We start from the raw sequence: 17,168 nt of genomic DNA on the forward strand, positions 1-17,168 counted from the left end.
ACTTCCTCCCTTTGTGTGATTTTCCCTCCTTTGTAATTATCTGACCCGCCCCTGATTGTTTTCACCTGTTTTCACTTACATGTGGTATAAATAGCCCTTGTCTCCCTTTGTCTTTGTCAGTTTGTCTTGTTCAGTTGGTTGAAAGAGTATCGTCAAGTGTTCCAGCCCAGTGTTCAGGTTATTTCATGTTTCAATTTAAGTTTGTGTTGATTTGATGATCCTCCTTGAAAGCGCCTTTTGTTTGAATTTTGTTTTGGATAAATAAATATAATTTTTTTGCTACAACTTCATCTGTCTCAGAGTTGTGCATTTGAGTCCGCCAGTATTGTATCAGAGGTTGTGAAAGGGAGAACATTTAAAAATGTTAATTTGTGTTGTCTTGTAACCTACAGTACACATTATTCTGGGAACTGTAATTGCACTATTGTGGCTTTTCAGGGAATATATAATACAGAGATTTGGTTCTGAGATATAGAAACAGAACATATTGTAACAGCTACCACTGCTGTATCCATCTGATCATATATATGTCTTATCACTGCATCAGAGTAACAAGCAGCTAAATGAGAGGATATCCAGAGAGAGACAGAGAGGGCCAGAGAGAGAGAGTGAGAGACTGGAGAGAAAATGTCTGTGCCTTAAGTACTGTTTTAGACAGTATATGAATGCATATGTACCTGCATTGATGTTATGTTGTTCTGTTCCAATCAAAACCATGCCAACTAAAGCTGTTTTCCCCCACTGACTGTCAGGAAATAATAGCTCTCCACAGGAAAAAAGCAGTGAAGGTTCAGCATTTATAGCTATTCTTTCATGAATCAAGGCATAAGCGCAACCACTGGCACAAGTTCAGAGAGCTTGCACGGTTGGCCATGGCAACACATACAGTATTTGGTCATTTTGAGACCAAAGGTGTTAGCACAGCAGTGGTACACAAGTGCTGCAGGTGTAAAATGGTTTAAAAGAGGGTGAATAAATTACGATACAAAGTGTTTGGTTGGCATCAATCATTATTAATCAAATCATCTCCACTAATTCCATTTAAAAGCAGTGCTTTCTCTAGAATGCACTGAGTGTAATGGATGAGCAGAGTCGGGATCTGCCGCATAAAAACAGCTACTGCTAAGAGAAAATTAATGTCCTGTCTGGGTGATGCAGTGTTGTAAGGTGCAAATGTGGGATGAATAAAAAGAACAGTGGAAAACCTTTCCTCCTTGTTCCTGCACAAAATGCAGGGCAACATATTGAGTGCTAGTTATCGCGTTTATACGCCCAGTGGTGCAGAAGAAAAAATAACTATAGCTCCCTTATGTGGGTGAGCGCAGGCCCCTAAAAGTAAGGCTCTCCAGCTGGATTTTAAATTTTATAGGGAGCCAGAATAAAACTCATGAGACCCGAGCAGCATTCTGGACCACTTGTAAACAATCCAGGAATGTGTTGCTAGGGCAAGTGAAAATGGATTCAGAATATCCTAAGCAGTATCATAATGATCATGTCCAACTCAGGATGAAATAAAATGTCACATCAGAAAAACAGGAATGAATAAAAGGTCAAACGTTCCACAGGTAAGATCTGACAGATGACAGAGAACCATGCATGGTCTCCTTCATCTTAGGGAGAAGATGATGCCTGACTGGGGCAAAAACTGTTAGTTCAATTCAAGATCTTTCCTATAAAATTCTTGATAGATCATATATGTTCTGAAATTGTGTAAAATTGCCAGGTTTTGGCATTTTAAAGAATAGATTTGGATGAAGGTTACATTTCTTGACATCACACTACACATTACACTTTCACAAAAGTAGTTATAGTTATTATACTGTTAGTGCTGTTGTACATGACAGCTTTTAATTTTGCACATATCTTATCATTTCTACTCTGTTTGTATCACTACCCTTATAATAAATTGGAATGGCAGCTTCAAAATACTTTATACATTGGTTATGATTATTGTACAACATGCAAACAAATGTTATTACTTCAAATGATTATGGTAATATTTTATGAAGCAATTTAATTGCGCATGGGGAGTTAATGCTCTTGTGTGCACATCACATTACTCTAGTCATTCAGTCTAAACAATTCATCTACAGCCAAATTTAATATTTAATGGATGATCCTAAATGATGTGGCATCTTCATGCAAGCATTTACCTCGTTCATTTGACTTCAGCCATGATTCTGCTGTACAATGCCCTGGTTATGACCTTCATTCTACACCACCACGGGACTATAAGCGTGCAGTAATACTGTTCATGCACTGACACGATTTTATATGAACTAAGCTCATGCTTTCTATCTCAGCAAATGGAAAGCTCCGTTACACAACCACAAACATCACCCTGCAGCTTGTAATTAGTTTTATAATAATTAAAGTATCAATATTTTCATGTTTGTGTTTGTAGCTGAAGGTGGGAGGCATTTTCTATGGGTTTACATAGAGTATGTACACATACGCAAATGAAAATAAGCAATTTGAATTTGTCTTTATCCCAGTGAGGACACATTAATTCAGGACGGTGTGTTTTGTGCGTGTGTTGGGTTGTGTGATTGAAACTAAGTACACACACTCTCTACATGAATGTGCACTGTGACTTTATCAGATTTAGTGAATCATTTATGTGGTAAGCTCAGGAGCAAAATAGTGTTTATAATTGCATAACATCACCTGTCATCTGCCATTTGTGCCATTAACTTAACGATTGGTCCCAGCACCTGCCCTGGTAATTAAAACCATGGAGATTAATCATAAACTCTCCCCCCCTTCTGTCGACAACTGAGGTTGAGATTTGTCTCTGCATGTACATGAACTACACAAAACATATTTCCTCCCAAAAAATCCTGAACAAACAATTTAAAATTGGGTGACTGACTTTAGAGGACATGTTTCCTATAACAATGAACATTGTTGCCTACAGACAGATATGCACACTGTTCCGTTATTAAGCTCCCTTTTCTTTCTGATACGTCCTCATTACCTTTTCTGGCACTTGTAACAGGTGGTCACCTAAAAAGGGGTTTAGCTCAGATGTGCCCTGTAGCTTCAGGTCTGTGAGTACACATGTCTGACTGTCATTAACCTAATGACTCGCACAGCACATGGCTGAGTAATTAAAAGCAGGGAGATTAATCATGAAGTCTCCTCACATGGCCCCTGAGTTGGACATTAGTCTCTGCTTTAGCTTCAGTTCATAGGAAACGTGTGAAAGTTTAACTTCAGAAGGAAGTAAGGCTAGAACTCAAAGGATATTTCAAAGCAACGCAGGACACTTCCCTCAAAGCTATTTACTCTCCTTTCTTCCCAACATGCTGTCTTCCTTGCACTTCCAGTAACAGTGGGTTAAATGAGTTCATAGATGCCAACTGAAGTCAAGAGTGTATGAGGGCAAAATGAACCTGACTGGAGGCAAGGGCACAATGACTCAGCCATGGTGGCTCTATCAGCAAGCCTTAATAAGTCACAGTGAGTGTGCGTTGGGTTGAACTGAGGGAATTGACAGCGTGGTGCTGCTGACTTGTGGCTATTAGCTCAGCAGGGCTAATTACGCTATTAGACTCTACCTGTGGGCTTCGATTTCACTGGACCCTACATGCCCATAGTGGCTGGACACACACACACCAGCCCAGTATCCCTAGACATTTTGTTCATACTGGATGATTCTTCATGTATCAGTGCAGGAAGTAGCGTGCACTTTGTGTAGCAAAGTAAAAAAGATAAAAGTGTGGTATATAAGCATTTAAGAATCTTCTGAATGTAAGTGTTTCACTTGCCTGAGCCTTATTATACCTTATACCCATACTGCAGTTGCCATGCATGATTATTGTTGGAATAAATCATAAAAAAACACACTGACATTCAATGATAAAATTGAATGTTGAATGTGATCTGTAGTTTTGCAAAACTGAGTCAAATTCAAACTGAAATAACAAAAAAATCATAATCTTATAACCACAGTATTTGTGTGTGTGTGTGATGTATGGCTACAGGTATTTGTGTTTCTGTGTAACACACACAGATGCATCTTTATCAAGACTTCCCCTGTGGCTACAACTTAAAGACGGAGAACTAGTTTATTTACTTAACAATGGGTCTCTCCAGTGAGAATCACACTCAGTACATTTTGTCTTTCTTACATCTATCTCACGACAAACTGCATCCCACTCTGACTAACAGCTCCAGTGATGCCAGTCTTAGGAAGCTGGGCTCAGCCTCTGCTGCTAACAAAGCAGAGCCGATTGAATGTAGCCCACTGAGAATCCTCTATCATGTTCTCCCACTGAGTGTGGAAAAGGGAGCAAAGGTAAAAAAAAATTGTCTGACTTTTTCCTGTGGAGCTTGTCTGGTTGCTGCCCCTCAGTACTCAGTGATGCTCTGTAGGTGTTTTTGAGAGCAATGTAAAGAAATATGAAAATGTTCTGTTTAACAGTCCTCAGGGTGGATCTCTTGCAGTGTTCGTGAGTACAGCAGCAGCTTTCATACAGTGTGCGTGCCCCAGTATTTAGTTATGATATAAGTCTGAGTTCTTATTTTAAGTAGGAATGTCATTATGGGTTGTCTTAATAAGGTGTCAAACTTGATAGGATAGAGGAGAATCACTTGATTGTCAGCTAATGACTTATGTGTCATGCCTAGACTAATTCAAACTTTGTTAAATACATAACTGATTGAAATGCTGTTATTCGTCAGCTGTTGCAGCATCTGAACAATGCTGGCTGTAAAAAACCTAGCTCTTTTCTCAAATATGCTGTGATAATACTGTTGACAGAACTACAACAGAGAATATAACTTTAGAAACAATCATATGTTGACTCATAGGTATAAAACACTAGATGTGACATTACATTATAACTTGTGATTCCAGGTTGGAAACATACAGCAGCCATCTTACATGGATCCAGTTTTATACTTTTTACTTTTATACTGTAATTGGAAACTATGGCGAAAGAGGCTTATGTTGTCTTTATAATCCTTGTATGTTTCTACTAATATTCCAATACTGTTTATCTACGTAATGAGCACAATTTTTTGCAGTATTTTTCTTATTATAACTCCAAGAGAACAAACCATGGTCTCGACTATAAATGTATTCTCATAATTGTGCATTTATATTTCAAACGGTGGTTTTATTTTTTATTTTATTTTTTCCAACTTAATATATAATAACTATCTTTGGAAATGTGAATGGCTAATATACTACATTAAAAATGTCTTATGTAGAAATCATAAATAGATTCAGTATTATGGCCTATATCAGCAAGGAATTACAATCAATCTACTGAAATATTCTGTAATATTCATATATTTATTAATTTCATGAATTGTACATAAGGCAATATACATTTGTCTTACTCTTTGTGCTTTAGTGGGGCTGTGATAATGTGAAACAGAATGTATTGTTCTATAATAGTTCCTATATCAGGTAATAACTGTATTACCTGATTCACACAATTCTATAGATACCACTCATAAGTGTCACATATTATCCGGCTGAAATAATACCCTTGGTAGGTACCAGAGTAGGTTTTGTTTGGCAAGGCTTGATTTGTGCCGTAATGCCTAACTCCTGATGGACTTGTTGCAGTTGTCTTTCAATCTTATAGTTTTGAACACTAAATTTACAATGATAATGTGGAGGAACTTTGCAAAATTGATATAAACTGCTTAAGTACAAATCTCCTTTTTCGAACTGAATTACTTTACCTGAAATGTCAAATGGACTGCACTGAAGTACATGGTAGATGGACCGCACTTATACAGTTAAAATAGAGCCTTTCTAGTCCTCTGACCACTCAAAGCACTTTACACTATATGCCACATTCACACATTCATTGATGGCACTGAATGATGATGGCACTGCTCACAAAAAACTAACCCATTCACACACTCACACACCGGTGGCACAGCATCAGGAGCAATTCGGGATTCAGTGTTTTGCACAAGGAGAAGCAGAAAGAAGAACCGGTAATTGAACCACCAACCTTCAATCCATTAGTGGATGCCCTGCTCTACCTTCTGAACCATAGCTGCTCCTACCATCAAGACATGGATTATTTATTATTATTATTATTATTATTTGTTTTACAAAAAGTAAAATAATATAAAAGCACAAGTGATGCTAATATATGATGACTGATTGCAGGCTGCTTAAGTTAGAACTTAGTTGGTCTATTACTTAAAAAGACACATAGTTCACTAACATTTTGTAGTTTTAGTTAACCCACATGTAAAAAATAATCCATCAACTCTATATGGACATGTGGAAAGTGATATCAGCCTCCCTGGTCTCTTTGGTCCCTTTTTAGGTTCAATCATACAATACGTTCTAATGTGAAAAGAAATCAATATAATTTACATCTTTGTGTAATGTGTAACGTGTTCTAGAGGATGTCAATGAAATGGTGACACTGTAATGCAACTGTACTGCCAATTTTATATATGAAAACTTATGTAAATAAAAAATGTTTAACCAAAACAATTTTACTTATATATATACATATATATATATATATATATATTCAAGCTGTTTTTTTTGACAGCTATTTCGCCTTTTTTTGTTGCCTGCTGTCATTTTCATGTATACTTAAAATGTATTGGAAATTTCTTGAAAGTCTAAAGGCTATATTGTAGGGCATTTCTATTATACTGAGGCAAAATCACAAGGCTATGTGATTGTTTCGAGACTCAACCATTGACTCCTGTCTTGCTTTTAATTTGTATACAATACTTTTGTTGCTGACACGATGTATGTGTTTGTTTAGTGGTGTTCGGTCACTGTGCATATGTTTTAATAGTGACCTTTGATTGTGAAAATAAGCTAACTCTGGTACAATACATACAATTTATTTAAATATCTATGCTAAGTATTATACATGGTTTCCTACACATAAAACTAATAAATTAAATCGTGCTATATAAATAAAGTGGATTGGATTGGATTGGATTGAAATAAATAAACAGATAAAGTATAAAGCATAGACAAAAGTATATGTTTCAGGTTACTATAGCCATGGTTTAACAATGGCATATAGCAGTAAAGGTAACATTATTGTATCATTGTGTCCGAGGAGATTTAACAACCTAAACATTAAACCAAGAAACTGTGTTGTTTTTTACTGAAGTGTGCTTAAAGTTGATGGAGTGAGATGTGAGAGATGGGACCATCTGTTGTAAAGCAGGATCTACTGTTTCTATGGTCACAAGTTTGCACTGATTGCAAGAAAGAGATCATGGCCCAAATAATATAACATATATTCACCCTAAATGGTGGAGTGTGAAAATATTGCTTCTTGACATTGGCAGGAGCATGCTGATGACTTTTAGGTGCCTGTTAAGGATGCCCCTGGGCCTCTCCCTCTGGAGGTGTACAACTGGGAGGAGACTATGGGGCAGACGCAGGACATGCTGCAGGGATTACATCTCCCAGCTGGCCTGTGAGCACTTAAGGATCAGAGAGAGAGCTGGTGGAAGTTGCTGTGGATTATTATTATGCATGGGTTCCTCTGCCCATCCTGCCACTGTGACCCTGACCAGAGTGAGAGGCTAAAAAATTATAAATAAATGGGCAAATAAAACCAACAATCATAGACAGCCTGGCTCTCGAGTTCTCCCTGAGGACATAATAATAAGAAAAGCGATTATTCATGAAATGTCAATGACAGTAAAATATCAGTTTTTTCAATACTGTCCCCTGCTGCCCTTTGCCGAACTCATTCCAAGTAAACAGCTATATATTAACAAAGTATTCATAGCTTGAAACTAGATTCAATCAATGAAACAAACTTCATATTGATAGATTTATTAATACAGTTAAAATCAACACTAATTGATCAATATACAATTAAGTTTACACGCTTTTAAAGATTGAGGAACGTCTATCTTTAATGTTCATGCGTCAGACCCTCCTATGCCCTGGAGTAGAGCTTTTGAGCATACTGTCACTATAAAAGCTCATATGAAATCCTTCATATTATTCAAATAGTTTCTCCAAATGTTGCTGTGAAACAACGTGAGAAACATTGGAAGTACATTCGATTTCTTTGTGAAACGACATTGTAATGCAATACAAAACAAGACCATGGAAGATTTCAGCTCTCCAAATCCATTATGAACAATAGAAAATGCTGGTGCTGGAGACACTGTGTGTAGCTTACAACACATTTTTCCATAACAATAAATATTAATCCTTTCACTCTGGTTAAACAGGGACTACACATGCTCTAAAAATTAAATCCAAAGCCCTTTCTCTTGCACACAGACAGCAAATTTGAGGTGAGTAAAGGATATCTGCTGAGGGAATTTCACAGCACTTGAGTGAGTCGACACACAGTGGGTGCCAACAGCTAAATTTAGTGTTGGTATCATAGTGGGGAGGCCTTCCCTGTGGTGAAACCCAATGCTAGGAAACATTCTGTGGGCTTCAGAGAGATAAGAGAACCTGAACGTGAGTGCCTGTCTGGATTTTTTGAATAAACAGTAGACACGTCTACTAAGTGTCTGTCAAAAGCAACACTGATTAACACAATGTACTGAGAATCACTTATTTGGAATCTCTTAATCAATTAAAAACATTTTTAAAACCTGATCACTCTACACCATTTTGCTCAGCTACTGCATTTCCTGTTGAGCTAATTCCTATAGGGTTATATGATGGAAAACAATCCATCTCCTATGAAACCTTCAATTGCTTTTGATTTATGAGTAACAGATGACTTCTGGATTTGGCGAGGTGCTGAGCAGACAGCTGTCAGAATAAACTTTTGTAAACTCAACAGCTAAACCTATCTTAATTAATCCGTACAGCCACCTCTTACCTAACGAACAGCAGATAAATGACTTTTATATTATGATATTGAACTGGCCAGAGTGTGTGTGTGTGTGTGGTGTTGGGTGTGTGTGCATGAGGTTGTTTCTCCTCTTGTTTTTCCTGTTCTTGTTTTTCCTGTTTCTTGTACCCACCTTTCAAGTAATTTCCCCACGGGGATTATTAAAGTATTTCTGATTCTGATTCTGATTCTGATTTATAGAGCGGAGAGTAAGGGCTCTGCAGTGTAAGTTGGCAGTGTTGATGAATGTAGCCCTAATGAAGGATCATGTGGCTCTCCTGACTATTTTACTAGATTTTCACTCACTGTATTAACAAAAACAGACACCAGCTAATAGTGATTATGTGTCTATTAGCATAGCGGTTTATTGGGTGGATGAAATTAAATGGCAGACGCTCTGTCATGCAACTAATGGGGGAACACCATCCACAAAAACAAGCAACCCTGTATGGTAGTGACCAGGGATTTTTCATGTAATATTATGCAATATCTCTCGTTTTATTTTATTTACATAGTCTTAGAATTATTGAGAGATCTCCTTGAACAGAATGCTCTAACATGATAATATTTCATGCATTAATTTTATTAAATAAACTGTCTATTAAAATGTTGCTATTCTTCTTGCTTCAGCTCAGTGGTGTTTCTATTTAGAAGAAATACTGACTCAAATTAAATTATTTATACTTTCTCGGGTCAACATTGCTATAATTAATCTTTTATTACTCTACAACCACTTCCAACAACACTGTAAGTTCTACATTGTCCCACTCCTGCAACACAGCAGTAAAAATGCCATAACAATCACATTTTATTTGTATATATCTTCCCAATCAGAAGGTCTATCAGAGGTTATGTAGATCTACCATACATGCCAACTAATTTGCAAACGAAAGTCCATTTTATCTTTGCATTCACCAACTACACAGCAGAGACAAAGATAAGTTCCTCAGTTCACCTACACTGAGCTTGCTGCTGGCTGCTGGATGGTCCTGGTGGGGAATGTGGCAGGGGCGGGAGGTTGTTTTTGGCCCTGATACATTCAGAGAAGGCCAGACAGTGACATTATGCCAGCCAGGCAGGACTCGAGGGAAAGCCATGTTAAATACCATCTCCTGGAGCGCAAATGGCAGGGAGTTTGTGGTGGTGTTTGGGGGTTTGTGTTTGTTTGCGTGCCTTAGTGTGCTTTGAAATGTGTGTGTGGCTGTGTGTGTGCATATCTATGCCTTGTGCTGCCTTGTGCATTAATTCACACACGCACACACAAACATATACTGACAGCACACTGGCAAAGACACTAGTGCTGTGCACACATGACATTCGAAGAAAGGGAAAAACAGGCCAACTGACTAATTATTCATCAACGAAGCAACATGACTGAGATAAACATAAACCAGCATCGCTGTAGAGGTGCTTTTGTACAATAAGGTGGAGGGTGGATGTTAATGTAGAGAAGGCAGAGACATGGGGCTGCTAGTCATTTATCCAACAGTATTCACAAACAAGGAATGATTTGTTCTTGGTCTTGTTGGTACAGTAAACTTTGAAGTTGTATTGTTTGTTTGGGGCATCGTATGCCAAACCACCAAAAGAATTCTGCAAACCTTAGCTGAGCTGTGGCAGAACTGTGAGAGAGGGAGCAGACAAGAGAAACTACTAACTGATACAAAAAATGTCTCGCTCAAAAAAAAAAAAGTTGATACTATTCAAAGATGACAGTTGAATTGACTCCATTTTGTCAAAGTTCAAAATACGGGAAGGATAAAAATACTTATTTCTCTCACACTACAGGCAGAGCAAAAAGGGAGGGAAAGAAAGAGCCTGCTTTAACATTCCAACAAGACTGGGAGTTAAACTAAACAATGTTTTCTTCATTACTGAAACGAATTTCTAAAGAAAAAATGCATAGTAGTATTAAAGTGAATCCATGACATCAGAGAGGCTAGTTTTTAAAAGACAATTTGTTTTCAATAGTTTGGTCCTTCATTTTTCTAAAACTACTCTTCTGCTCCCGAGAAACGTTCACCATTCGTCGTAATGCACCGTTTGGGTTTATTCAATGTTTTAATACCGTCACAATAACCACAAGGGGATTTGTATACTGATTTTGGGTTATTAACTGCCACCCTTCTCCCCTGACAACAAATCTCACTCTCAGCTGTTCCTGAAAGTTGACAACCATGCTATAAATTTAAAGGCAGCCACTGAGAGACCACGATGCGAGCACAGTATGTGAGCTGTAGAATCGATCTCATTCTCAATATCTATCTGTACCTCCACTTACCATCTGTTTCTATATACAGTACACACACCCATGCACGCACACGCACACAGTTTCCCACCTAAGACAAGGGGTCTATACATAAATAAAGAGACAGTCAGTCAAACCTTTGCTAGACTGGGAGCTAGTGACAGGGTGTCAGAGACCTGCTGACTGTAGGAGAATAATAACAAGAAAGCACAACTCCCATTGGTTACCAACCGACTCGGGCTGGTTATGAGACTTTTGAACCATGCCCTGGTGCCAGATGGAAACCTTGGTCCACCGATCTGCCACTATTTCCAGAAGCAGAATATCACAGTAGTCGTCTGCTGGACATTGTGCTATTGTCTTAAACTGATCAAACCGGTGTTGTAACAATACCACTGATTTAATCAGAAATTACACTAATGATACTGTATGTAAAATTGGTCCAGGGGACATGCTCCATTCACAATCGCAATATATGCTGCAATGCTAATTTGTCAGTGACATGTCCATTCATTTTTAATTTTTTTAAAGCCACGTGTCAGTGGGGAAACATGTTTTTTTTAAGCTTTTGATTGAATTTCTTCAGCTAATTTCCCATTAGAGACTGTGAAGTTAGACTGTACCATCAATTTGAGCCAATATTTGAGCCTACAGCAATTTGATTTAAGGTCAAGGCTGATAATTAAAAAGTGAAATTCATTCATTCATGTATGTTTCAATTAATATGAAAAATAAAATCCTTTTATGCATATAGTATATGAATATTGTGCAAGAGCAAGTTGTGATGTCTCTGAACCAAGTCTCCTAAAAGGCTTCCAGGGTGGGTTAGGGTTATGGCTGTGAGCAGCAGTTTTTCCCACTTACAATGTGATTGTGTTTTTTTTGTACAATTTACCTATTCTGAAGGAGAGCGGGCCACCAGAGGTGCTTCTCACCCACATGGCTAAGAAGAGCAGAAGCGCCCAGGCTGTGAGCATCTTCTTTGACTCCTCATGGGTCCTGCCCCGGGGGTGCCCCTGTCACAGCCACCTGAAAAACATACACAGAGAGCACACTGTTTATACATCAACCAACATCAAGAGGGACACTACAAGCCAAACCTGTGCAGCATACTTTTAAACCTGCAGACAGAGAGCTTCCTCCCTCTGCTCTCTCTCTATCTCTCTTGTTGCATGCTGGGTATCTGTTAGTGATGGTGTGAAAGTGAATCTGAGTCCCACGGGTGTTTTGACGATATTTTTTTCTGTATTATTGGGCAAGAGCGAATTTGCTTCTTGGGTTTGTGTTGTTTGTGTCAGAAATGGAAAGACGTGTACACAGACACCAGCCTCGTCTCTCCAACAGTGAACTCACTCACTTTACCCTCCCTCTCCAAGTGTGAGGGAGAAACTATGAAGACACAAGCAGTCCCATCTAGTGCCAGTGTTTGCTTTGTCTGTTCTTAGCTACTGTGAAAACATGGCAGTTCAACACGTTGGCCTCTATGGAAGGTGATAAAAATGGCTAATTCTAAAGTAACAAAAACACACCAATTCTTGTTTTCAGGTCCTTATACAATATATATACATACTGCTCTTTCACTTCCTATGCCAAGTGTTATGCTGGCAGCACAGGACTGGTAACCTTCCAGTCACAAACTGCCTCTCCATTCATCAGGCCTTTATTGTCCCAGAATGCATATCAGTCATATCATAAGCTTTAAGCCATAATTTCTTGATTACTGTTAGGCTGGCTACTTGTTATATGTGTGTGTCATGTATGAATAAGGTGGTTAGTGGCTCTGTTTGCTGAGTTCATGCTCTGAAGCATGGTGTCCTCAGTTGTTGACCAGTAGGAGAAAACAGACTGCATGAATGCTCGATAGTGGTCCAAATCTTGTTACCCAAGGCAGCAAGGGAACTGCTGACTGTTGCGGCTTAGCTCTGTTTCCAAATGTAAAGCTCCAGTGTGTAGACATTAGGAGGATCATTGTCAGAAAGGAATATAATATTTCATAGGTTGTTTTTTATTGGTGTTTCCTGTTACCTTAGAATGAGCATTTTTTATCTACAGACAGAGCAGGTGCTCTTCTCAGAGTCCGCCATGTTTCTACGGTATCCCAGAACGGACAATCCAAACACTGGCTCTAGTGTGAGTGTTTCACGTTTTTCGCGGCCATTGTAGTTTCTCCTACACGCTGCAACAGCAGGGTGAGGTAAGGGCACAGATGCCACTAAATCCTACAAACTGGTCCTTTAACAGTCGGATCAGATCATGCGCTGCTCTGCTTTTCTGAACAAAACAAATACGGTTAGTATTAAAAAAAAACCTCTTTCAAGAAGGCATCCACGGTTTAAAATGTCAATTCATTACTTACTGTAATTGTTCTTCTGTTTAATCATTTTAGTCATACTATACAGAGTTTAAGAACAGTGTTTAAACATTAATGGTGGGAGTTAAAAACGTTTAAGAGCTGTATTTGCAGAAATGATAAATCAGAAAGAAGTTGGTTGTAGTTCTCCCACAGCAGTGGGGATAATGAGGTACACACTGGGGCCTTTAGAGGGGGTACATTACTGTATGTTCTTTGTCATGGTTACAGTTTAAGTGCACCAGAAGCTTGGCCTGTATTTATCAGAGGCAAATCAGTCCTAATTGACCCACAGTTCAGCCTGTGATGGATACATATATTCAGTCCTACTTTAAGGCTTAGGAGTAAAAGCATTTTATCGTCTCTCTAAACCAAAGAAATTACTCTCATCTCCTCAAGGATTGAGAAGGTTTGTAAAGCTATTAGTAGTTCCCAGCAGGGGGATACTGATAGGACAAACATGCACACACACTCCAGGTGTGGAAATATAACAAATATTTAATTTATAAGAACAAGCTTCTTCAAACACAATTATTGGACTGAAACTTATTTTGACTGATTTTGTCCATGTTTGGGATAATTGCTCCATCTATAAACCTGGCCCCACACTGCAGAGTTCTTTCATTTCAGGCTTAATTGAAAACATGGAAACAGAGTTAAAAAGCGCTGATTTGGTAGCTGCTGTGATTGCATTTATGGCACCTCAAAGCTCCTATATAATGAATACTTAATAGTTTTTCCAGCACTAATATAGGGTAAATTAAGAATTACACAAAAGGAAAAAAAGATTCAACATATACTGATATGCAAATGTTATCTTCGATATTGTGGCCACATTCCAGCTTAGACACAATTACAAATATACCAAAACAATTCAACAGCCTTACTGATAAAACAATGTAAAAGCAGCTATAACTGATATTTTTTTCATGACAAGGTATCAAATAGTGTGGCAATGTGAAAGGGGTCGGGTAGTGTTCAAACTACATATAATTATGACCTGAATCTGCATTTCCTCACAGTTTACAGAGCTTTATAGATAGTTTTACCTTATTGTTTTGCTGTCTGGCCCACAACTTTACTCTTTTGATTCACTCTCACTGCTCTCATAGCACAGTTTTTGACCGAAACAGGCAAGCTGTTTTTCCAGCTGTTTCAGCGAAGAAGCTAAGGAAAAAAAACTTTACACTACCTACCCACGACCAAACAGCAGAAAGAAACAGTTAGCAAATGGCTGGTTAACATTATGGAGCATTTAGCAGCTAAAGAGACAGGCATTTCCCTCAGGAGAAAAAAACGAGCTAAAAGAGAGTGAATATTAGACTTATATTCACCAGGTCGATACAAACACGACTCCAAATTAATGACAATGCTGCTCATTGTCTGCTAGATGTTTAAAGAAATAACTGTTAAATGCTAGCAACTTTGCCGTATCAACTTAAATGGCGAAGATCTCTGTTGCGTTCAAATGATTGCATTTTTAAAGGACCAGTATGTAAGATTTAGGGGAACTACTGGTAGAAATGTATATAATATTCATAGGTATGTTTTCATTACATACACCAGAATCACCACAGGATACCATCATAAATTTCACAACACGATTCTGAGTCCAAAACAGTAAAACAGTGACGTCATTCATGGTATATTCAATCCTATCTTAACTCATCACTCATCCTTCTTCTTCTTAGATTATTGATACGAGTCCTGCTCTCTTTCCATCAAAGTTAGGCTGTGTTATTTAATCTGACATTAAGGTAGTGTAGCAGTGGGTGGTTCTGGTAAGCAGAGACAGTGGGCAGAGGACAGTGTCCTCTCTTTCCTCAGTGTTTATGTTTTAAAGAAGAGAGGTCAGTGCAACCATAGTGACAGTATTGCAGTGGAAGGAAACTGTATAAAGGACTTTACTTTGGACAGGACAAACTAAGAGTCTCTTTAGACTTATCGTTAAAAATATAGTGAGCCAGTTTGATCTGCTAGATACACTGAGGACAAAAAATCCAAATATCAGACAGTACACCTGTGAAGATGGCAGACAGAGAGATTAGCGTATCCAGACTGAATAAACTAGGGCTTCTATTTTCGTACAGGCACAAAGCCAGTAGAGGTGCAAATGTAACCACTATGTCATTTTCATAAAGAGGAAGTCCCCTGTTTTGTGTTTGCACCTGTTGGGTTATTTCTGCACATGTTGTCTCTTGAGGTAGTAGGTGGGTTCTGAATTTGAGGAAGTGTTTACCAAGAGCGTCTTAGCTGGCAATCTGGACTTGACAAAAGAAGAAAAATCACAGCCTCTGAAGACCCAGTGGAGGTCTTGCAAGAACTGGTGGGAGCTCGCCACAATGTTTACAAGACAGTGGACAGAACAGAGGAGTTCAGCCTTGTAGTGGCTTTAAAAGAGCTTCTGTGGGGAACTTGTTTCATTTCATTTTTATATGTTCTTACAGGTTTTAGCTTGTCCTCTGCTGACTTGTATACTATGTAGTATAACACTGTTTTTGGTGACTCTCTGTCGCTCTCTTTCTACATGAGATGAATCTTTGTTTTGACATAAGTTACTACGCTATGAAAAACACGACCATGCATCTGTCTGTGTGACTTGAATCACTTGTCTGTCAGGGCAAAATATGTTCGATGTTAGTCAAGTCCATTGAAGGTAGAATCCACATACTACATGGTCCACATGCTTTATCAGAGCATAGACATACAGCTACAGTGGCGTGTGATGAATAGCTCCTTTGGATTTGATATTTTGTTAACATAACATCATCAAGAGTCCAATTTAAATCTTTAGTTCTAGATGGAGATGTGAAGAAGTGCACTCTACTCTTTTAACAACTCCCAGGGACGTGTTTATAAGTGTGAAACCGTATGAGCCAGTGACAACAGTCAAAAGTCCATGATTATTATTCCATGCAGCTCTCTCTGTGTGTGTGTGTAACCCTCCTTACACGCTGAAAAGATTCACTGAGGGTTCAGCAGCATGTGTTTTTACTGAAAGGAATAAAATAAAGCAGATTCCTTTTTAGTAACAGAAAATAAATACAGATACTTGATACAGATATTTGACTGGAAATTATTATAGCATTAATATTCACACTGGCAAGAGGAAATCAAATTTCCAAGCAAGCTGAAATGTGAACACCAGAGCACTAATCATGTGAAATAATAGTTATAGCAGGTTTACTTCAATCTCATCTGCCTACCGGGTATTTTGTTGATATTTTGGTTAAGTTTGGCGGCTCACTTCCTGTGATGAGCAATAAGATGGATCCTGTGAGTTCTAAGACCTTACTGAGTTATTGCTCAGGAGAGCCCTGGGGAACAGTTGGATAGGGCTGTCAACACATCAAGATGATTTCACAGACCTTTCCTTGGAAAACTATGCAAATAACAGCTGTCAAAAGTCTTCCCCCGAGGTTCTCAGAAGAGGAGAAAAACAGAAAAACAGCATCAAATGAGAGGCCTGTTCCCAAATTAATTGAGTACTGAAAATTCCTTGCAGTTTATATCGTTATGCACACATCGGGATTACTGTGCTTTATTGTTCAATTAGCCTGACTCTAGAGCAGCATGTTTTAAACAATGTTAAATGCTTTTATAGTGATAACCCAGAATATGAGTTTTAGTATAGCAGCACAGGAAAGACTAGAACTAGAAGGAACAGATTTCTTGAAACTAGCTTGATTCTTAACACAAAGCTACATCATGTTTGATGGACTCAGCTGGCACATCTCCGAGACAGTAG

General features: G+C 38.4%; 1 protein-coding gene across 1 annotated transcript in view; it reads right to left on the minus strand.

Annotated features, from left to right (window-relative positions):
* Positions 1 to 12,087, minus strand: part of grik4 (glutamate receptor, ionotropic, kainate 4) — a 131,840-nt gene extending 119,753 nt beyond the window's left edge. Inside the window, exon 1 of the mRNA XM_035680052.1 lies at positions 11,966 to 12,087. Coding sequence (XP_035535945.1) covers positions 11,966 to 12,047 — 82 coding nt within the window. The 5' untranslated portion in view covers positions 12,048 to 12,087. The remainder of the gene's footprint in view (positions 1 to 11,965) is intronic.
* Between the last annotated feature and the right edge of the window lie 5,081 nt (positions 12,088 to 17,168).

The sequence above is a fragment of the Morone saxatilis genome, unplaced genomic scaffold (genome assembly GCF_004916995.1).
Source record: "Morone saxatilis isolate NCDOM2014 unplaced genomic scaffold, NCSU_SB_2.0 Contig8, whole genome shotgun sequence".
NCBI lineage: Eukaryota > Metazoa > Chordata > Actinopteri > Moronidae > Morone > Morone saxatilis.